Below are 24815 nucleotides of genomic sequence, written 5' to 3'. Positions count from 1 at the left end.
ATTTTAAAAAACAATTTCATGTGGGAAAACTATAAAACAAAGTAGCCAAACTATAAAATCAAAAAATAAACTGGCAAACTTGCTTTTGTTTGTGTAACGGTGGTTATTTTTGACTTTATGGTCATTAAACTCATTTATGACTCACCCTTTAGAGGGCAGCTAAATATCACATTGATTGTTAGTGTGCTAACTTAGTGATCCCTTAGTAGACATTAATGTCATTGATTCTACACCATTAATGGATCATTAATTAGTCCACAATGGTTTTCAGGGCTAGGGTTAGTTAATCTGATATATGCACAACACGAGCAACGCAGGAAGAAACTCACATACAAGAAAGCATGAAATAGCAAGTATGACAGGAGATTGTTGAAACTACACACGTCATAATATCATTTGTATATATATATATAGTACAAAATGGTGGAAGAGCAATCTTGTTTGACCGCGTATCCAATAAAATACAATATGGCTTTCAGGGCTAGGGTTAGTTAATCTGATATATGCACAACACGAGCAACGCAGGAAGAAACTCACATACAAGAAAGCATGAAATAGCAAGTATGACAGGAGATTGTTGAAACTACACACGTCATAATATCATTTGTATATATATATATATATACAGTACAAAATGGTGGAAGAGCAATCTTGTTTGACCGCGTATCCAATAAAATACAATATAACATATAAGGAAGATTCTACGAGCAAAAATATGTACAAGGCAAGGTTACTTGGGAGCAGGAGCAGGAGTGACATTTTCAAAAGCTCCCAGTTTGGGAGAGAATCGGGAGCGAATTTTTGTATAATATATATTTTTATAAATTTTGATGCATATATGTCAACAAACGCATGTAGAATGATGAATTAGATATACAAAAAAAACCCATAAAAACATGGATTGAACCATATAATTTCAATCATCTAGAAGTTATAATCTTCATCAACCATGTCCACAAGTCAATAACATACAACATATCGAGTCTCATGATTCATCAATCTTAAAGTTTCAAGCTTTCAAAATTCGATATATAACACTTATCATCATTGATCACTAAAGTTGTAACTTGTACTTGTAACCGTTACCAATGACCATTACCAAGTAACCAAACGATAACAAAGAATATCTAACATGAAATGAAATTTTTCAACTTTTAACTTTCACAAAGCATCATATTCATAATTCATTACCAATGAGTTATAATTGCCAACTTCAAACTTAAAACTTAAATTGTCATATATTGTTTACAAAAAATATCATAATAAATATGAAAGAGTCAAGAGTTATAAAAACTACTAGAAACTAGAAAAGAGGAGTCAATAGGAAATAGAGTTTTTCCGAGGAGTCAATAGAGGTGGAGGGTCCCTAAAGTCTATACAACCAACTTAAGTTGGAGGTAAATTTTAGTGATGCTTGGTGCATGTAAGATTTCCCAAAGTAACTTTGCAAAAGGAAACTTTAACTTGAGAGATTAACTTCACATAAAATAAATGGTTGCTTTGGAAAATGAAATTGTCCAAATACACAATGCATCAATACTCAAGATATGAAAATGTTGCACAATAATGAGGCATAAGTGAACTTTAGACAATTACCAAGCTAAATGTATCAAGTTAAAGAGGTGCTTGCATAAAAATAAATTGCTATGAAATGGAATGTAACTTGTGACTTGTAGCAATCAATGTAAATGGTGCAAGCGAATTGTAGTGAACTTTGGGAAAGGGAATGTGATGTGTAGTTATGTTAATTTCCAACTTAAAGCATGCATAAGATGTGAGCAAAAATGGAAATGTCAAAACTAACAATCAATCTACCTACAAGCTCTCTCACTAAATGGAGAGATAGGATGCCAATGGGTAGAACCCACACTCCCACCAAAAAACAGAAATTTTTATTATTATGGTTTACAATGAGGTTAATGGCTCTTTGAGAGCTACCCAAGGAATTGATGGAAGTACAATATGAGGTTTTGAAACCACAAGGAAATTCCTTCAAGTATGGAGCCTCAAGAGAGATGAAGATGGTGCTACAATTAGGAAATACAAGCTCCCAAAGCAATACACGGCCTAGCCTCTTTCGCAAGCCCTCCTAATGCCCACGGCCTCCTTGAAAATGGAACCTGAAGCTTGAGAGAACCTACAACAAAAATGCTAGGACTGCAAAACTAAAACCAAAGTTAGTGTAAAAAAGAGCATGCAAAATGAGTGATAATGCTACAATATAATATACAAAAACTAAATCAAGTGATGGGAAAAGACCCCATCACTTGTCTAGCTTATAAGGAGCTCTTGATTAGCTAGATAAGAAATGAAAGCACAAGAGTAAAAGATGAAGATTTGCTTGAAATAATTGACTTAAGCACAAACTATGTCAAAAGGATCCCTGCAAAACCAACACTTTCGAAAGATAAGCTTATAAGATTCAAATAACGATAGGAGCTCCTTGAAGGCAATGCCAAGAGTGGGTTGGTCTCTTGAAGACTTCCCCTCACGCTTGCTACTCAATCCAAAATGTCCTCTACAAAAATTCAAAGTACATTAGCTCATATGGATTAAATCAATAGACAATGGCAAGAAAACTCTAGAATTTGCATGAAAATAGATAGAGTTGTCTAGCCTAGAGCATATCAATAAACCAATTGTAAACATAAGATAGTTATATATTCAATGAAAATTCCTACACTGAAATCCCTACTGCAGCAAACTGATGTTACTTCTACTTGATTAAATCACTCAAGTTATTTACTATCTTCTACGGTAAATTTCGAAGTAAATACATCTGCAACCTTCACTTAAATTATATATATACGAAAACAAAATACTGAGCAAGAAAGAAAAATTCAACACATAGGACAGTTATTTTTGGACAAATAGGCCCAAGGAAAACCCAATGTGCAAAAATCGACGCAGTAGCTCTGAGGGTTTATTATTATGCAGGAGAAAATTATGAGTACAATTCTTAGGATGCTGAACTAGCAATCCGATATAGAGAGAATACTGAACAAAAGACTGGTGAAATGATCTCACCTTGTCACTGGAGAATCAATGACTGATCCTTCAGCGCTGGAGGCTCTGCGTCACCCTCTACATGGCTTCTGCGCAAAACTGCGTCACCCTGGGCAGCTTCTGTGGAGAACTGCGTCACCCTAGGCAGCTTCTGCGCAGAACTGCGTCACCCTGGGCAGCTTCTGCATCACCCCTCCTAGGTATTACACTGCCTCTCTGCTCTGGATCCTTTGTTGGCTGAGAAATCGACTTTCCTGCCTCCCAGACTCACACCCTGGCTTCCGGCAACTGAACTTCGAATTCCCTCAATAGAAACTCGACTTCCCCTCACTGACTGCGTTGCCTCTGCATCAGCACTGCGTAGGCCAGCGTCAGCCTTCCTCTGGACGTCTTTCTGTTCTCTCTCTGCCTTGTACTCTCCGGAAATTCCTTCTCTCGGATTCTCACTGCCCCTCTGCTGCAAGATCTCCTCAATCGATTTTCCTCCTGAGAACTTCTCACTTCAAAAAATCAATTTTCTCAATCTCTCTGTGTGTTTTCCAAATGACCCTCAAGCCCCTTCTTATATCTTCCTGTTGGACAACCAACGGCCTAGATTAAAACATAATCAAAGGCTCAGATCGTTTTGGCTTGATCCATGGTTTTTTCTAGAAGTTTCACCCCTGATTAGATTAATACCCATTAATATTTTAATTTTCCTAAGTTTAGACTTAGGAACCCCATTAAAAATATTAATTATTTTAATAAAATCACTTCTGGGTGGAATTTCCCAAAATGCTTTCTGGGTTCTTTGGAATACTTGTGCCCAAGCCTCCCTGCAAAATTTGAGGCTTAGAGCACATCCGATGCTACCCCAAATCAACACTCCCTCTTAGCGAGGAATGTGCTCTAGCAATACACTGCCTCTCTGCATACTGCTCTAACTCTGAAGCATCGTCTCTGTGTTGTTGATGTCTAACATGTTGTCCATCAACCACTGCGTTGTTGTTGCTATTGTACTGTTGCCTTTGACACTGCCAATGCTACATCTATACTGCAGCTCCCTTTGCATCTATGTTGTTGTTGGTCCTTCCTCCCAACATTGCATCTACACTGCAACTCAGTTGCTGAAAGATGCAACTGAAAACACCCAAAACTAGACAAGTATCCAATGGATACTCCTTGGTGCTGACGTCCTGACTACTGCTAGTCCCATGCTGCCTTTGAAGCCACTGCGTTGCTGAAGCTTTGCACTGTGCCTCCTCACACTGTTGCCTCTTTGCTCTGCGCTGCTCAGTCTCTGGCTCTCCTAGCCACTACATCTGTCGAATCAACACTCCATGGCACCAACTGAAACTCCACCATCCCAGCACTCCTAATCATGGGCTCCCGTAGCAAGGTGATGATCCAAGAGGTGGGCTCCTCAAGGATCCTGCCCATCTATAGCTCCATCGAACTACAGTTCTATATCAACCCACCTCCCTCCTGGAGGTATCTTGGTTGACATGGCGAACTCCTCCTCGTCAATCTTTGCAACTGTAACCTTTGGATCATGTTTCTCATCCTTGTCCTTTTTCTTCAAAGGACACTGCAATGCATAGTGGCCCATCTCCCCACATCTAAAGCACTTCAGTTTGGAGAAGTCCTTCTTTCATCTTTGTTGCCCCCGTTGTCCCTTCGATGCAAGGGCTACGTTATCCTCCTCCTCTACTTTGGGCTTCGCCCCACTGTTGTTGTTGCTCCCGTCAAGTTTGACCTTGAGCAGGTCTCTCCTCAGCGCTTCTTGTTTCAGAGTTGCCCATCTCGTCCCAATTTGGCAATGCTACCCTGCCCAGGATACTCTGGACAAAGATTTGCCAATCATCTAAGACATAATTTAGAGTCAGTCTCACTAACTCTGAGTCCTGAGGTGTATGTCCTGCAGTTGATAGCTCATCACAGGTCTCCTTTAGTTTCATGAGGAACGGATCCACACGTTCTCCCTTCTGCATCTGAGGAGATCTCAACTTCTGCTCTAAGTACATCTTTCGCTGCTCGGAAGATCCCTGATACAATGTGGCCAAGGCATCCCACATCTCCTTAGCGATCCCTTTGCTTGCACCATGTGAACCTTGACTCCATCCAAAATCATCCTCTTCGCCTTAGCCATCTCAACCTTGTACTTCTTTAGTGAATCTGCATCCGCTGGGACAGCTACCACATTATCAACATAAGTCTTGAGGGCATGCTCATCTAGAAGGAAGGTCATTCTAGCCTTCCAGATGGCATAGTTGGAAGCCTTGTCCAACCTGTCCTGATCCCTCAAGCCACTGGTTGCCATATCCTCCGAAAACTGTCGAACAACTCCCTCTTTCTCCCTACTGCGTAGCTCCTGGGCTGACTTACACACTCCCTGATGGAGCTGGTAAGTTGTTGCTCCTCTGCTACTCAGCAAATGAGAAATGTTGATTTCCTCGGCAAGAAATCACTGAGGAAGTATTCCCTCACTATGCTTCATTGCTTCTTTCTTCTGACGTCTTTTCAGCCCCGCTAAGCTACCTATTGAAAATTCTGCGTCCACCAGTTGCTCCTCACATTGAAGCTCAACGTTACTCCCTCTGCCACAGCAAAATTTGAACTGGAAGCTCTCTCTCTCTGTCAACTCACTCGGAGAGAGACTCCCTTCGATTTTCGACCGTCCAGCAGGAACTGCGCAAACCCTCTAGGGTTTCGACTTGTTGCCTCCTGCAGCTTTTTGATTTCCCCTTTTGCTCAGCGCTGGGGTTTCTGGTTCTTCTCTTCTTGTTTCTCCTGCACTAGCTTTGATACCATCTGAAAAATCCCTCACTGGAATCCCTACTGCAGCAAACTGATGTTACTTCTCCTACTTGATTAAATCACACAAGTTATTTACTGTCTTCTATGGTAAATTTCGAAGTAACTACATCTGCAACCTTCACTTAAATTATATATATGTCGAAACAAAATACTGAGCAAGAAAGAAAAATACAACACATGGGACACAGTTATTTTTGGTCAAACAGTCCCCGGAAAAACCCAATGTGGGAAAACCAGTGCAACAACTCTAAGGTTTATTATTATGCAGGAGAAAATTCTAAGTACAATTCTTAGGATGCTAAACTAGCAATCACATACAAAGAGAATACTGAACAAAAGACCGGTGAAATGATCTCACCCCGTCACTGGAGAATCAGTGACTGATCCTTCAGCTTTGGAGGCTCTGCGTCACCCTCTACGTGGCTTCTGCGCAGAACTGCGTCACCCTAGGCAGCTTCTACGTCACCCCTCCTGGGTATTACGCTGCCTCTCTGCTTTGGATCCTCTGTTGGCTGAAAAATCGACTTTCCTACCTCCCAGACTCACACCCTGGCTTCCGGTAATTGAACTTTGAATTCCCTCAGCAGAAACTCGACTTCCCCTCACTGAATGCACTACCTCTGCGTCAGCACTGTGTAGGTCAATGTCAGCCTTTCTCTGGATGTATTTTTGTTCTCTCTCTACCTTGTACTCTCCGAAAATTCCTTCTCTCGGATTCTCACTGCCCCTCCGCTGCAAGATCTACTCAATCGATTTTCCTCCTGATAACTTCTCACTTCAAAAAATCGATTTTCTCAATCTTTCTATGTGTTTTCCAAATGACCCTCAAGCCCCTTCTTATATCTTCATGTTGGACAACCAACGGCCTAGATTAAAACATAATCAAAGGCTTAGATCGTTTTGGCTTAATTCGTGGCTTTTTCTAGAAGTTTTACCCATAATTAGATTAATACTCATTAATATTTTAATTTTCCTAAGTTTAGACTTAGGAACCCTATTAAAAATATTAATTATTTTAATAAAATCACTTCTAGGTGGAATTTCCCAAAACGCTTTCTTGGTTCTTTGGAATACCTATGCCCAAGCCTCCCTGCAAAATTTGAGGCTTAGAGCACAGCATTTGATGCTACCCCAAATCAACATATTCACAACTCTATAAAAGCATATGAGCAAATATAAGATAAAACATATGTAAAAAATTACACCATCATTGAATCAAGCACATGCTCCAAGAGAGAAACACCCATGAATGAACCCCAAAGAATTTTTTATTCATATGAAGCACAAGTGTACATAGGAGCAGAGTCTCCCCAAGCACAATAGCTAGTACAAAAGATACATAAGTGAGAGCACAAAGCTCTTATTATATAGAAGCTTGAGAGCCAATCCCAAGGCAAATGGTGACAATCCCAAAGCACCTTCATGCAAATTTGAATTTCCCAAGTGGCATCAAGAATCCCTCAAGCAAAATCAAATTCCATGATGAAATGACAAGTGTATATGGGTGGGAACCAATGTGGGGACAATTTCCCACAAAAATCTCCACCAAATATTCTCCCAAATCCTCCCAAATGTGCATTAACTTCACAAATTCGAATTTTCCAAGTAAGCAGCTTCCTCATTTATTGCCAGAAATTCGATTTCCTTGAGCACATGTCCTTTCCTTGATTTTAGGAGTCCACATCACCTTGGGACTTCACTTTAACTCCTCCATGATTTTCCACCTCATTTCCACATCATTTAGCAGGTGTGGATATTTATTTTTCTCCATTTATTTAATTGTTGGCTTAATTTATTGCCATTTTTTCCACTAAACTTAGGAAAAGTGGGTTTTGAAGGTCTAGAACACATTTTTAACCCCTCAAAATGTGTCTTAGTAAAAAGTTGAGGGTGAGAAGTGCAATTTTTATTACTCATACCCCATATAACTTCTCTAGACATCACTTATTACATTTCATATACAATTTTTATTCCAATTTCCGCCCTGCGGGAAATTAAAAAAATTAAAAAATGGCCCCCTAGACCTAATCAAATTCCACGAAATTTTTTGTGTAATATACATTGACCCTAGACACTAGGACTCACCCAAGGCCTCACCATCAAGCCATACTCTGGCTTTGGGGTATATTTGGAGGAAAAAACTCAATTAATTATTAAGTCCTCGTAAGGAGATGATAATTAACCAAGTGAAAAAAACCTCTAGGAGTAATACTCACTTGATGATAAGGTCTCAGGCTACCCATGCCTGTTACATGACTCGACCCCTCATACTAGTATCACTTTTACATTGTCCCCATAGGGATTGTGGAATTTGATTACAACCAAAAATGATAAGACGAAGTAGAGTTTAAAAACTTTGGTAGTATGATGATCTCTGATGGTACAAATAGCCTTTTGGCACATCCTTGGGCATGGAGTTTTCAAAAAATATTTAGGTGCCACTCCAATGGTCAACTTTGGGCTCCACATGGGGATGTGTGCTAGATAGAAAGTGATAGCATGCAAAGACCTAGAATCTGCATCCACCAACAAAAGACATTAATCAATAGCATCCATTCAAAATATCATCATATAAAATCAAATACAAAAATGAGGAAGTACATGAATGAAAATTTATTCTAAGAGCATAAATGACAATTTATTCAAAAATGAAACTACTTTAACAACAGTAATAACAAAGAGTAGAGTTAGAAATACAATACAAAAGATGCCCCATGGCATCAGATGTCCTCAATGAAGTTCATGCTGAGAACCTGCTTACTTTCGGGCAAATCCATGGGCTGCTTTTCTGATGTGCCCTATCCAATTCTGAATATCTTAGGACTTTGATCCATCCCAACACTGTGTTGTACATGGCCATTAGATTTACCAAATCCTTTCCGTTTTTTCTTTTTTTTTTAATATATTGTGATGTTGATGTTGATGCGATCAAAGTAGACCTTTCTGCTCGATCTTGAAGATGCTCAGATGGAAAATTTGAAGTATCCAAGACTTTTGTGACCTGCCTTTCTCCATTCTGCGTCTGCTCTGACATGGGTGATGGATCAATCTCATAAGTATAAACCTAATTCCCCTCAGTTTCCTTGCTATCCAAGTCTCCATCAATTAGTCATTTTTCAATGGAGTAAATGACCTCCTCATAATGAGATGAAGATTTCTTCAATGGATTGGGAGGCTTATGATTTGTTTATTTGTTCTTGATTAATTGCACATGTTTTTCTTCCATGGCGAGCAACCTATTTTGAAGAGCGGCCATTTGATTAGAATGATCGACTTCCATGGCCTTTATTGCTTGTGCATGATTTACCTCCATGGTCTTAATGAGTTGAGCTTGGTTGAGTTACATATCCTTAATCATTCGAGTCAACTCCTTGATGAGATCCTTATCATTCTCATCAGCTTTCGCTTTGATCTTTCTTTCATCTCCATATTTTTCTTCAAAGGCGTTAATGATTGATTCTAGAGAATCAAAATTGTTAGCAGGTAAGTCTATGAACCAATCCATAGCATCTTCATCTAATGAAAAGATGAAAAGTCTCATTTTAACGTCCCCATGGTTAATATCATGGAACCATTTGCTCACACAAAGGTGGAAATTCCTAAGGTGAGTTTCAGTACTGATGGCATTGTTACCTAGAAAACTAGGCAACTCTTCAATAGCCTCAATGGCTTCATCCAAAATAAAATTCGGATAGCCTGGAATGTTAGTAAAATCACAAGGGGCGAACAAATCATTCATGATGTCATGCTCACTTGACCCTGAAAGAGCAAATGGATACCAGAGAGAGGCTCTTGTCCAAGATTAGCAAGAAGTCTACGAGAAGAAGGCTTCAAGCAGAAATCCTTGCAGAAAATGAAATAAGTGGAGTCGCCACTTGAACAAGAATCTAACTCTAAAATCCAACATGCAAAAACCAAAAGTTAGTCGATTTCCCAGGTACAAGAAGACTTGTCCCTGGCAACAGCGCCAAAGAATGTTACGCTTGCCTCCTACACCTACCAATTAGTGAGAAAAGCCCTTAACCCCACAAAGTGTGGTTGGTGGCAAGAACTAAGAGAAGAGGTGGTCACCTATTCCCAACCCACCCCCCTTAGCTAACCTAGGAGACAGCTTGAACAGAGAGAGTTGGGAATAAGTGATAGCCCCTTCTCTTAGTTCTTGCCACCAACAACACCTTGTGGGGTTAAGGGCTTTTCTCACTAACTGGTAGGTGTAGGCGACAAGTGTAACACACAGGGAAGTTGATTTTGCTAGTGGAGATTGAAATCCAGAGGGAGGCCAAGTTATTTCCTCAACAGTGTGAGTTTGCCAAAGCCACGGGTGTGAGCAAATCAGGAGCCAAAGAGAGGTTGAATTGCTTCCAAGAGGATAGATCGACTTGCAGAAGTGGTAGAAATAATTTTCCGGAGCTTTGCCAGTGAGAGGCAAGCAGATTGTAATTTTCTCCATCACAGTTTTTGCTGAAGAATAACAAAATAACTCATCTGCAAAACTAGTTTTCCCCACACTATGGTTTTTCTAGGGACATTTGTCCAAAAATATTAGTGTCCATTATTTGTGTGTGTGTGTATAATTTTCTCAATTCCTGTGATTATTTATTTTCAGTGAAGTTGCAGTAGTGTTTTATTCATTGTTTGCCACAGGTATTTTGCAGAAGACAAATAATCTAAATTGATAGGTGAATAATAACTAGTTAATTGTACACTAGATGTATTATAAAGAAACAAAACCTTGAGATATGTTGATTTTCTAGGGCATACACTAGAAATATTTTTTCTTCTACATGATAACTACTTCCAATGATCAGTTAGCATTAATTCCACATAGCATTCATTCAAAATCATTAAGCAATTATATAAAAGAAAATATCAACCATTAAACCATGAAAGAGCAAAAGAAAATAACCATGAAACCATGAGATAAGAGACATAAAATTAAGCCTGAGGCCAGGGAAAAACCCACAAGGGGAAAACCCAGAAATTCTTCCTTATGAGAGAGAGAGAGAGAGAGTTCAAGATTCATCAATACATCAAAAACATCATCAAGATAATAGCCAAACCAATACCCAAGAGCAAGATGAAATGCCAAGCCCTCATTTTGTCTCGTCTAGAACACTTGTATTCCCATCCTCTCCATGTCTTGTGTGATCATGTCATGTGACTTAGCTCCTTATAACCACAATTTGAATTCGCTTTCAAGATATTATTTTGGACCAAATTGTAATTTACCCCAAGCTTGTATTTTTCAAGGTCTATCTTTCACTTGAGGTTTTTGGCTCATTTAAGCAAATTTGAAATATATTTGCATAACATAAAATCAGATTTGTGGATTTGACTAAGTCTAGTACTTCAGCAAATTAGCATTACTCATAATCATTTTCTAGACTTGTCTTTGAAACTTACAATTTAGAAATTGTTCTTAAGGTTCATATTTCATTACTTAAACGTAGTTACCTTAAGCTTTATATTCATCAAATTCATCTTTCACTTCAGGTTGTCTTTATTTCATAAAACATAATTTGGGGATATCTCAAGTTTCACACTTCTTTTACCAACTTCTTGCTTAACCCATCGTTTCTTCAAAATTTTATTAATTCCTTTGGTTGTTAACTATCTTTCCAAATCTGGAAATCCATCTTACATATCAATAAATAGATTCACAATTCATCTCTTCAAGCTTAATTTTACATCATTACAGAATTTTGAGCGAGTGGTTTTCACCACTAAGGCTCAAATCTGGAAATTTGCCTTCACTAAGCATTATAAACCAGAATTTGAGTTTAATGCATCCATTTCTCAATTGCTTTAGCATCTAAGTGGATTCATGTGATGTACGAGGCATTATACCATTAAGTGTTGAAACTTTCATTCTTGTTAAGTTATATCTTTGTCGGACTCATCTACTTTACCATTTAAGTAAATCTTGGCACTTTGGTTATTCATATTTAGATTTACTTACTTAGGCTCTCATTACAATCATTGTATAATTGATGGATACCCCCTTGACTATAGAGAGTTGGCCAAAGTAAAGAGGAGGTTGTATTGGAAGTGATGGTGATACGACTCCTACTTGTTACCCCAAAGTTGCATCCATAGATTGGGCTTTTCCACTTAAAATGCTAATTTAGGTGGTAACAAAATAGTCATAAAGATGATAAGTTTGTTGACGGAAAATGAATTTTGTAAGTGGTTGATTGCCTCAAGTATATTACTTGCATAATTACTTCTTTCACTCCATGGCCTTTGGACTTCAAGAACATGTCAACGAACAACTTTAAAATAACCATTTAATACACAAATTCTGAGCATTGTGCTTGCAGGTCTGCCAATGTTGGTCACAGATTTGAAGTCGATTATAGCAGATTTATGAAGGGTAAACATTGACTGACATCCTAACACATAAGTCTGATTTTACTTGTTGTTCTTAAGTATTTAATGGGAGAAATCTGAACTATTTCCAAGATTTAAGTGAGTATATTTTGCAAATTTTTAAACCTTTTACAGGGTGTACTTGAAATTTTTTTGCTTTGAATCACTGGGGATTCCCCCCTAAGACTAGTAAGCACTATCCCAAAGCAAGACACACAACCTGAGGTGATATTGGAGTTGTCCCTATATGTTTCATTTAATTCCTTCCAATGTTGAATGATAACAAGTCAACTGCAAAGTTCAAACTAACTAGCAAGCTCATGTGACAAGAATTTGCGTTCTTATTTTTTCGGTTCTATACCATAAGTCATATCAATGTGAGTGATGGTCAGAGTACTATGTGTTTACAACAAAATCCAGCAAATTTTTATTATACCATAGGCAGAAGTTTAAAGTACAAAGATAACGGAGAGGTCAGTCATGCAAAAGGTAGAATTATGGCACAACTAAGCTCCTGTGATGAAACAAAAGTGGCAAACAGGGGCAAACACCAGAGATTTCCAGCAAAATTGCACAGAATCATGTGGCTAAAGATGTGACTGCAGACTAAAGCAGTGTAGAATATCCACTAGGCCAAAAAGCCCCAAGGCTAGAAGGGATGAACTATGAAGACCTAAGGCAAGAAATTGGAAATTCAATTCCCATGGAAAGCAAGTATCAGGCTTAGGCAAACTGGCCATGGAGAGACCATTGATCAAAAAGGTCCAAGTTGACATAGCAGTTAAGCATGAACAAAGGTACCTTGAAGTTATCGTCCATGGAAAATTATAGCAAACCATGACAAATTAGCACACAAGTTCAAGTTTTGTTTGTAACACCTGCAACTTCGGGTATGGTATTTATGCATTCTCCGCACCCTCCAATCATGGGGTTTTCCAGTTTCCCCTTGCAGGTTTCACAACACTACAACCTTTGTGGGTAGATCTTGCAGCGTTCTGGAATTTGCAAACATTCAGCAAATTGTGCATTTTCCACTTGCGGGGTCTTCCTTCATCTGCAACTATTCCTTGTGATAATTGCCATTCTAATGTTTATCATGGTAACTTCTCTTGCAGGCTCGCAACCCGATCCTTGCAATTTACCATGGGCCCGCAACCTGACCTTTGTGGGGCCACAATTGTCTAAATCACAAATCACAACATTATTGTGGAGTCTTTATGCCACCTGCAACAACCTAACACTACAGATTGTGAATTTCCTAACTTCTGCTGGCCTGTGCAGCCTTGTGAATTATGATTTTTGAATCATGTGCAGATCAATAACTTAAAAGATAGGTTTGGCTCTTGAGTATGTTTAGTTTTGCAACATTAAATGAGGTACGGATAGGCAATTTACTTTAGGATCAGCCCTTACCTATAGCATTTTAAGAAAGGTGACTTTATTCAAAGAGTTTGGTTAATTTTTCTCGCTTGTTCTAATTTGGCTGGTAGAAATAGCCCTTATTCAGTAAAAAAATCAGATGAAAATCACACAACTTTCCCATCAGCAATCTATGACAGGCATTAGCTTTCTAACTTCTACTGACTTAAACAGATTGCCATACATTGCACTGCAACAGCAGGTTGTGTAAAAGTAGATGTGAGGTTAGTGTACAGAATGACTCATCAACCTCCCTACAACTGAACAACAAAGCAGTAGAGTTACAAGAGGCCATTGCTGAATTCAATTTAATGTGGCCAGCTAAGAACCAGACTATTACAGAATATATTTCACGTAAGACAACTATCTATGGCATTCTGTGGTAGTGCTGAAAATAAGTTTATAAATATCCAGTGCAGCTTGGCTACAGATTTGTAGCATCAGGGATGGTTGTCAGGAGGTATTTTGGGTCTTCGAAGGAATTTTTCAAATTTATGGACTAGATATCTGGAGGAGTTAAAAAAGGGGCCTAGTTACCGTATTTTATGTAAAAATAGTGAAGAGACCATTGCACAGTTGACCATATTTGTCCTGTTACGATTCAGGTTTGGTTATAGATTAGCCAGAGTTTTAGTCTTTGAAATGTTAGGTCTGGGAATTGCATAGAGCACTGTCTACAGAATCGTTACAGAGGCAGCATCTCAAAGAGAAAAGAGCCATACCTGTTCTTGTTCTATAAGGTATATTGTTTGCTGGTAATGAACTTTTGAACAAAGATCTATTCCAGGTTCCTCCATTTCAGGTCTCTGCGCAGGTAGCTGCTATATTTCAAGTTTTAAAAAGGATATTAAACGTCAGATCCCTTGACAGGTGGTAAAAATTCAGGTTCATAAGTCAATTCCCTGGGCTTCTTTGATGGAGCCTACCAAGGGGAAGATCATATAAGCAGTTTTGGAAGACTATTATTTCCCGAGAGCCATTACTTCAAGTTTAAAGCCTGCTTGGGTAATGGAACAAATAGTTGCGCAGAGGTTATCCCTCTTAGATCAATAATGATGGTGGTTGGTGCAAAAAGCTATCAATAGGTTACAAATTTATAGTGACTCAATGTTTGTGATAAACTGGATGAATGACGATCAACAAATCGAAGACATCACTCTACAACGATGTTTGTGATAAAGTGGATGAATAATGATCAACAAATCCAAGACATTATTCTAAAGCCTTTTGCCATTAAAGGAAAATACAGTTCAAGGAATTATTTCTTTTAGTCGCATGTACAGAGAACTAAACGATGCATCTGATACATTATCCAAGCAAGAACTCCTATAGGATCCTGGTTTTCTGCTGTTAGAATAGTTACTTGACGGGGTTTCTTCTGAATCTAGGCTTGATAGACGATTAGACTAAAGAAAATCTGAGGATCATGTAGTTTATGAGTCATTTTATGAAGTCTATTTTCTTTTTGATCTTTTGTATACATTTGGAAGACTGTAGCTATGTCAAGACATTTGGACGAGGATTTGTAGAATCGGATGTTTAGATTAGATTGTGACTTATATTTGTCAGTGACTTATCTGGATTTCTAGAATCAGATGTTTAATTAGATTGTGGCTGAATATTTGTCAGTGACTTATTTAGATTTGGGGGATGCTAGTTAATCCTCCATTTTGATGTATTCTATATTCCTCTTTGAATATAAGATGTGGTTTTTCCCTTAGAGAAAAAACGTCAATACTGAGCTCACTTTAGGCTGATTAGCATAATTCATATAGATACATTTTAACTTGGATCTATCATATGTGGATTTATTATGTGTGGAGAGGGATCAAATTTCTTGATGTATCAGTTTTTCAATTATTTGAAATGGATTGAGGCTGACTGTAATCTCCCTCAACTCTGTAGAACTCAGAACTCAAAACGTGGATATGTAAAAACACAAATTTTAATTATTGTTAAGAAATTTATATTTTATTTGTAACATATTTCTATGATATGATACCTTAGTATTTTTATTTATCTGTAAATATGGTATCTCTTTTTTTTCATCTCTCTATAGCAGTTTTCAAAGTGGGTGTACATATCAAATCTCTCTCCCTCATATATATAGAGAAAGAGATTGATTTTTATTTTTATTTGCATCTATATTTGTCTAACATATAGTATCACTATCATTATTTGTTATGAGTATTATATATTTTAAAACCAATATATGATAATGCCTGCATTAGTGATGTGACAACATATCCACCATACTAGACTGCAAAAGCGCCTTCAGACATAACGGCCTGTATGATACTGAAATTTTAGTCAAACATCCTACAGAGAGTTTAGGATTCTCTTGAGCTACTACGCCAAAGAACCAGCCGAATAATATCCACTTTGGAAAGGCTTCTAAATTAGAGTACCTTTTGAAAGGAATTTTTCTCATTTTCCACATGATTCCATTAAACCATTCTGTCAAGGATAAAACTCAACGAACTTTAACTAAGGTCCAGATAACTAGCCTGGTATTAACGTAGAATGTGGTGTACTTATCGTATTGGCGGAAACTGTTCTAGGCCCATTTCACATTCACTGATATATTTTTATTAAATAAGAATCATGTAGTCTCAAGTGACAAGAACATAAAATCTACCCATTAAGAATAAAATTATCTAAAAGTACCTTCAGAGATACTCTGTCTGCACAGAAATCTTTTAGCATTTACCTAAATTTATTAAATTTTTAGAAAAGGGACCTTGATGTGTTAGTGGTGCATGCATTTCCTTGTTGCTACTGTCCTTTCCTATTTACTAGCCCATCCCCTCTGATTAGCTGCGCTGTTCTGCCCATTATTGGCTGAGCTTGTTGCCACAGGACTTATAAGAGCACTTATGGCTCAATCAGGCCCAGAACTGATCATCTGATCCAAATTCTGCTCTAGTTATTCATAACAATTCTGTCTCTAATGATGAGACAAACAATGACTCCCCAAAGAGACCCCAGAAATTCGCCCCCAAAGATATATGTGAAATAATTGTAATGGGCAATTAATCTGCGAAGGTCCCTAAAAGACAATCTTGGTGTGCCTATAGTGTTGAAGGAAATAATTGGGATTGTTTCGAAATAGCCATTTCGTTGGTTAAATTTGGGATTTAATTATATACATATGTGAAAGAGGTTTTTTGCTTCACAAATAATAGAGTCTCTCTCTTCTCCGAAGGAATCTTTGGAGCAAGACAACATTCAATCAAGCATGCAAACAGCAGAAGGGAAATACCATAATCCTCTATCGAATCCTACAAAGCCCATGCAAAAGTCTCTTGAAGAATACCAACAAAATCCAACACCACAGGAAATGATAAGCTCCCCTTCGGAAGAAGCTAAAGCAGAAGCCCTACCAAAAGATATGGATCTAGATGACCCACGACTGATTGCTCTTGCAGAGGAATGGTATGGAAAAAAATGTGAAGGACATGCCAGATCATCAGGCTAAGATTCTGTATAATGCCTATCTTTGAAGCAAGGAAAGAAACCAATTGGGCTAGAGTTTTTCACAGTCCGGTCTTGGAGTTCAAGTGAAGGATTTCAAGGTGGTCTCCAGGAAAGACAAAGAAGCCAAAAAATGAGAACGCAAAAGCAATAATGCATTGATTCAAGAAGACGGTGAACAATTAGTTAACTCAGGGAAAATCATGCCAATGTCAGAGGCATTTCCCCCTTGAAATCTTGAATCTTCAAGGAGTTTGTATGTAGTCACAATTATTGTAGTCAATTCTGATTGTTTGTTATGGGTAGGCAGCTTGTTATTCTCAAGAATCCCCTAGATTTTAGTCATTTTTGGGAAATTCAAACTATATGTAACTTTTTCTGATTAATGAAAAAATCCTTTTGCCCAAAAAAATTATATAATTAAATTGTAATCTTAAATTTTTATTGTTAACATTATCAATCAGCATTGACAAACCTAGCCCAACAACCTAATCTCTGCTACTTTTCCTTATCATACTTAGTTATTGAAAAATTATATAATTAAATTGTAATCTTAAATTTTTATTATTAACATTATCAATCAACATTGACAAACCTAGCCCAACAACCTAATCTCTGCTACTTTTCCTTATCATACTTAGTTATTGAATATTCTCACACTGCTTTGTTCAATTCATCTTGGTAAGAGATGGAGTTCAATTCAACTTGGCAATAAATAGGAAGCATCTTTAGCTTAATTTGCTTCAAACCTTTTATCTGTATCAATTCTATGTAGTTTGTTTATATCTATATATACGACAAACACAGTATTAAAAGAACTTAAAAGATTTGACGTTCGCATAAGTTCCAGGGAGTTAAACTTTATGTTCATCAATAGTTGAAAACCATAAAATACATCAAAGATGGCCAATGTGAAAACGAAGTTAAACTGCCCAATTACAGGCCGCAGACATTGGTGAGTGGCATTTAACTATGGAAACGGCAGACCATTACTGAAATCCAGTTTTATACTAATAATCTGTAGGCTGTAGCGTACCCTACTGAAACTGAAATTTAGCTTAAAGTTGGGGTCTAGACATGTTATTTGCATGCTAAAATTGAAATTCCCCTTATCCCTACTAACTGTGCTACAACAGACACTCTTACACAAAATCAGGTTACGATAAACATATCTGGCACAGCAAATTGTGATTGAAATTCATCTTAATAGCTTTATGTAGCCAGATGACCAAATTAAAGACAACACTAATTGATATTGTTATTGTTATTACTATCATTGAAACATAATGAATTTTTTATTAAAATTTCCTTTAAATCAACCAGTAACAGCTAAAATATCCTTAACAATCAAACTACCTCACTCAGCACGAGTAGGCAGAATAATAGCAATATCTAAAGGCATAATAATAAACGCTGCTTTTGTTATTATTTTAAACATCATAAAATTTTGATTAATTTTAATTTAAATCGACAATACAACAGATAAAGCTTCCTTTGGTCGAGCAAATAAAGGCATAATAATAATAATTGCTGTGATTGCATTAAATTTTCCTTTAAATGAACAATGAATTGGTTCAAGTGTTTTTACAAATAAAGAGTAAAATAAAAATTGCAAAGAACTTACCCGGGATCAGTATTGATAACGTCGCAGATTTCCATGTTCATCGTCCAGTCAGGGCCAACGAGTAGGTGACTCGTGGCTTTATCAACAAGACCTGCTGCCGATCCCATCCTCAGCTCTCGTACTGCTGTGCCCTGCCTTTTCCCTTCAGTTCCGAAAGCTTCTAAAAATTCCTGAGAAACAACCAAAAAATCAAAGGCGTGCACTGTTATGAGCTGAATTTCCCTGCACAGGCCACTGCCGTGAATCAATTCTGTTTGGTTTTCAAGAGTAAACACAGTCCGTATGCATCTTTAACCCTCAATTCAGAGGCTCGCTCTGTAATTTTGTGAGCACAAAGCGTTCTTGGTACAAATTCTGAGAAGAAAACGGTTATTAGACCGTAAATTTTACGGTAGACTTGCCAGAAATCTAAGATTGGAGACACCGCGCATACCTAACCATCAGAGAGTTAAAACCTCGCAGAGACCGCCTCGAAGTAGAGCGATTCCTGGGCATCGTGTTGCATTATTCTTCCCTTCTAATTACAGACTTTTTCTTCGCTTTCTTTGCTTTCTAAATTATCCCGAAGTTTTGACGAGGCCGCCCGCCACAAGGGACCCTGAGCCCTGGGTCAACCTAAGGGGCTGGGGGGCCATGACACGTGTCTTGGTAATACTGTCAAACATTCGCTACAGGCTGGGGACGGAAGCTTCGTAGGCATGCTTTTCCAGCTGGAAATGCCACGCTATGTTCCACCATATCTTAAAGGGGTATACATGGCATTTCTGTTTTTCTTATATGGGAATGAAATGTTTGTGGAAAATCCGGAAGTTAAAATGGAGAATGTGAACAGAAGGATTAGTTTATTGTTTTTCTGGGGCAGGGCGTGGGTCAAAGACGCATCATTTCTTTGTCGTCTAGTCCGTGTAGTTGAAAGTTGTATGATTCCCGGACCATGGTTGATGGGTTCTCATGATGCCACACTTTTTAACGATTAAAAAAGAAAGTCTCAGTGGCCAGTATGCTTTAGGTTGAAATACCCCTTCCAATGGGCTGCTATCTTTGAAAGCAGACCCTAATCTCTAAAAGTGACATGCACATGCTTGTCGCTCTATAATTTGTTTGTTTGAAAGAAAGATAAATTTATGTTGGAAAGCATTTTCGTTGACATTTCAGTTCCACTAAGTTGCGTGTGTATATATACTTTTTCACGGTGTCTTTTTGAGGAGGAATCCTAACTCAAAATTGGCACAATGAATTTCACCATTCGAGCGATGTTGATGTGGTTATCAATTTCAGTGATGTCACTTCTTTGGCAAAGAAAATATTGATTTCGATTTGAATGTTTTTACATGGGGAGTTAGAGAGAAGACCATTAACAATGATGTGGAGCAAAGTGTGTAATCTATAAAATTTATGAATCGGCAATCAGGTCCCTTATTGGGTTAAACATGTTATATTTTATAATTTAATTAATTATATTGTTATATGAATATGATTAATTCTAATATATTTTATTGTGTAGGTTTGTTATATGAAATAGGAAAGAAAATGTTATTTTAGATTTTTTTTTGTTGGAAATAATACTGAGAGGGGTGAATTAGTATTAGTCAAATCAATAATTTTTTCTTTTCATATTCTGATTTATATACGCTACTTCAATGAAGGTAACTCGCGTGTACACACAACTGTATTTAAGGCAACCAGCATATACCCAGCAAACTTATGATTCAGTGAATTCATCATATGTTGATCTTTAATCAGTGCATCAGTACTTCTTTAACCGTATAAACAGTAACCATGTGTAGTAATAATAGAACAAACCATCACACATAAGAAACACACATGAGCACCAAGATTTAAAGTGGAAACCCAATGCAGGACAAAAACCACGTACTGTTGTCTTTTTTTAATATAAGAAAAACATGTTTACAATCTTGTACTGGTGCAAACTCATGCTAGTACGCAGGCACCCACCTGCAGAAGGCTACAACCTTCTCTCGTTCTCTAGCTTCTACTAGAAGGGAGCTACAACCCCCTAGCTCTTGTACTAACTGATCCATTTACTAGTACGTTGGCGCTGACCTACTGAAGGCTCCTACCTTCACTCGTTTTCCAGTTGTTATTGGAAGGGAGCTCCAACCCCCTGGCTCTTGTACTGGCTGATATGTTTACCAGTACATAGGTGTCGACCTATAGAAGGTTACGACCTTCTCTCTTCCTCCAGGGACCACGTTTCATAAATTTTCATATTGGATACTCCTGGAACACAACACCACAATCTGAAGGCCACGTTTCATCCAATTTTCATACTGGACCCATCAACAACATTGAAGCTCAAAATCAATCACCACTGCAATACAACCAATCATTGAAACTCAATCATCAATCTCTGAATCACCCACAATTGAATCACTGAAGGCCCATCATCACTGAAGCAAATCACAATCAATCAATCTAAACATTCAGAATACTGTCATCAAAACACAGTCACCAGAATACAGAGCAGAACCCAAAACTCTGCAACAACCATTAGAACCAACTACAAATTCAAATATCATATTTCATAATGTATACACTACTTTGATGAGTCGAACCAGTGTGTATACATGCTTTTACCAAAGCGAACCAGCATACACATCTGCAAATATTATCTCATAACTTTGCAGCTATTCTAGTCATCAGTCATACCCAGATCATGACATTTATAGAATAAAACATGCGTCAGTATTCAGATCTAGGCTATCCATGATCAAACCACATAATGATAATACATTTCAGGTCTTATGGTCTCAATCCATCATCCATCATAAACCACATAGGTGCATCCTTAGTTCAGATCAAGCAAAGCATCAGAAATCCATACCCTGCATACTTGATCTCACACTTCATCAGATATTCAATACTTGCACACCCTTAGCCTAATGATCTTCTCCTCCTTATATAGTTTTAGGTCTTTCTCAATACCATGGACCAAAACTACTTGGGACCAATACCTTTGACCAAATACCTAAGGTCAATACCTCAGACCAAATACCTTGGATCAAAATACCTTGGACCAAATATCTCAGACCAAAAACTTAGTTTTCCAACATGTACGCGCTTTTCCTCTTGTGAAAGTGTGTGTATATGTTATACGCTCCTTTTGTTATGTTAACCCACGTGTATACGCTTCTTGAACAAAGTGAACCTGTGTATACCTCTCTTTCTTCATTCTTTGGAGTCTGATCTGTAATCCTTTGTTGCTGTACTGTGAACTGTCATCTGAGTGAGTCGTCATCAATGACAACTCTTGTATCATAGTGCCAACATTTCTCACAGTGTAGAAAAATTTGTTATTTGTTATTAGTTTAGTTAATTTTGATGTGTATAAGTTTGTGTATGTGAATTTTTTAAAGTTTAATTTTCCAATCTTTCATGTCAAGTTTTTATTGTCAAAATTATTTTTATTTTTTTATGAAATATTAGATGAGCAGGAAGAAGAAATTAGAATATTGAAAAGCAAAAAAATATGAACTTAAAGCAAAGTTAAAATTTATATTTTTTTGGTCCACGGGGTCTTGGATAAATGGTACTCGGGTGCTCTGTTAAGGTACTCTTTTATGTGAAGTCACCGGTTCAATTCCCTACCCCAATCGAGGTGATATATTAGACATGATGAAGATGTAGTCCCACCAAGCTTACAAAAAAAAAAAAAAAAATCTTGGCTCACTATGTTTGTCTTTTAGCCTCAATGTTTAGTAGATTTCAAGCGAGTGCCATTTCCCTTATGTTTTCGATGTTTTCTTTCCAATACTATCAATTATTATAGACTATCACTATTGTGTTGCCTTTTTGGAACCCATATTTCATCACCTATCTCATCTTTGACATGATTAAATGTTGTGTGAATTATACATTAACATTGACACATAAATTTGTATGGGATGTAAATTGAGGAACAAAGAAAAAGGTTATCTCATGAACTTTGTGTTTGATTAGTAAGGGTAGAGATTAAACTTCAAAACTGAAGGGAATGCTTCTAGTGTTTGAGCAAACCACAAATTGCCCTCTCAATGAGCCTAAATTTTATATAGTGCTACATGGGGAGACATTCCCAAGAGTAGAGAGTATGCACCTTACTCTCACGAGATGTGGGTATTGCATTATGAACATTTTAAATCGTTCCCTTTTGGTAGAGACGCAAGATAACACAAATAATATCATTGTGAAAAATGAAAACATTCCTTCCTTAAACATGCATTTTCGCACAAAGTATGTGATGCTTCCCTTGTGCCTGGTGACCACAGCCAGGGTTTAATCCTAGTCACTTATTGTGCTCTCATGAGATTTTGCTGTATGACCTTATTAACAATGGTGTCCACAAAGTTGAAGCCTATCTCAATGGGAAATTTGGGCAATAGGGTATCTAAGCCCTCAAGTGTGTCACTTGTGTGTGCCTCTTTTGCTATATCTTCAAGTGTGTTGGGTAGCCTCTCCTTTAAAGATGTAGTTAAAATTATTTCCTCTGCCCTCCCCTTCTCCCCCCACCATACCTCATCTTTTCTTGCATAGGAAGCCCCTACATTATCCATTCGCATGGGGCAATAAGATAATGATTCAATCCTTTGACTAACATTCTTTCTTCAACTCCTGTTTGGGTGAGGCCCTTAAGTTTGCCCATGCATTTTTGGGGTTCATCCTTTCTCCGAACCATTAGATTGACATTAGGAAATTTTCATTTTACAAACTTACAAAACTGAGAGGCATAACATATCAATATATACCTAAATCTACATAGAAATGGATTTCAATAAAATATTTACAACAAAAATTAACTTGACAAGTAGAAACCAGTCTTGGTATCAGAAGTTGGATTATGAATAAGTTCCATCGCAACGTGGAGTTTGTTTTGAAATAGAGTACATTACATGGCTTTTCCCTAAAAGGTCCAGGAAGAATAAGAAGCAACAACGAAAATTTAGTTGGTAGGTTAGTGCTAAGGAAAATTACCAATTTGATTTTGTTATCCAAAAGTAGATTAACATGAGAGGATCTCCCTAATCAACCTTATTAGATTTGTCAATAAATATATCAAGAAATGAATTGTTTGAGATCAGAGAAAGAGGATTGTCTCCCTCTTGATCTAGGATAAGGAATTCAAGTTCATTCCATCTCTATGTCTTCAACAAGTTGGATAGATTAGGTAATAGAAAATATTTAACCTCTTAAATAAGAAGAATTGGGACTAGTAAGATTATAAATGACTCGGATTATGGACGAACAGTGTTACACATCATGATCATTGAGCTCTGGAACGCTGCCATGAAACCTAGTTGCGCCTCGGCGCCTCTGCGCCCTTGTTGCTCTGTGGCCCGTGGCTTTGGGCCCTCTTCCCTCCTTTTCTGCGTTCTTTTTTGAGTTCCTACGGTTCAGAGCGCTCGTCTGCTGCTGGGAGGGACTAGTAAGCTGGGCTTGCCCTCATGGAGGTCTCGAGCTCACCCCAAGTAGGCCCGCCTTCATCTGCCGAAGCCTTCTCTCAGCTCTTGGCCGGCTTGCTGCAGAAGAAAAAGAGTGAAGCAGCCAAGTTTGTCAAGAGGCTGGAAGACATTCCTGAAATCTCCCTGCCGCCAGAGACTCCGATTCAAGTCGCCCTCTCCTTGGCTGAGCGGGCTCTTGTTGGCCAGTTCACCGGTCTATGGCCTTCTCCTAAGATCACTAAGACCTGGGTTAACAAGAACTGGGCTCCTCTGATCAAGAGCATCATCACCTCTTACTTCTTAGGACGAGGGTTCTTCCTCTTCGAATTCACCTCAAAGGATGACAAGGACCTAATCTTTCAGAATGGCCCCTATTTCATGGTCCCCTAGGACCTGTACCTCAACAGATGGACACCGGATTTCAACTCTGCAGTAGATGTTCCCACAACTGTCCCTATATGGGTCAGACTCCCTAATCTCCCAGTTCATTGTTGGAATTGGGACTCACTGAAACACATCGAAAACACCCTTGGGAAATTCATAGATAGGGCAAACAACAAAGATCAATATGATTTTGCCCGTATCTGTGTAGAAGTAGACCTAGAGGTGGGTCTCCCGGAAGCCATCAAAATCAAAGTAGGAAACTAGACCCATTTGCAGAAGCTAGATTACGAGAAGTTGCCTTTCAA

The 24815-nt window shown here is 38.0% G+C and overlaps 1 protein-coding gene across 2 annotated transcripts in view; it reads right to left on the bottom strand.

The window, feature by feature from the left end:
- The window catches only part of LOC149161225 (TOM1-like protein 3), a 276511-nt gene extending 257168 nt beyond the window's left edge, over nucleotides 1-19343 (bottom strand). Inside the window, exons 1-2 of one of the 2 annotated variants that reach the window (XM_089436920.1) lie at nucleotides 19122-19343; nucleotides 18689-19042 (exon numbers count right to left, since the gene is read on the bottom strand). In XM_089436920.1, the coding sequence (XP_089293046.1) occupies nucleotides 18689-18795 (107 nt within the window). In that variant the 5' untranslated portion in view covers nucleotides 18796-19042; nucleotides 19122-19343. The remainder of the gene's footprint in view (nucleotides 1-18688; nucleotides 19043-19121) is intronic. The other variant, XM_089436919.1, reaches the window with a different exon arrangement.
- Between the last annotated feature and the right edge of the window lie 5472 nt (nucleotides 19344-24815).

Source organism: Pinus tabuliformis, chromosome 5_2 (assembly GCF_031772625.1).
Source record: "Pinus tabuliformis cultivar Carrire ecotype Pingquan chromosome 5_2, CPIR1, whole genome shotgun sequence".
Lineage (NCBI taxonomy): Eukaryota > Viridiplantae > Streptophyta > Pinopsida > Pinales > Pinaceae > Pinus > Pinus tabuliformis.
The sequence above is the reverse complement of the archived record's forward strand: the minus strand, read 5'-3'. Positions and strand labels throughout refer to the sequence as shown.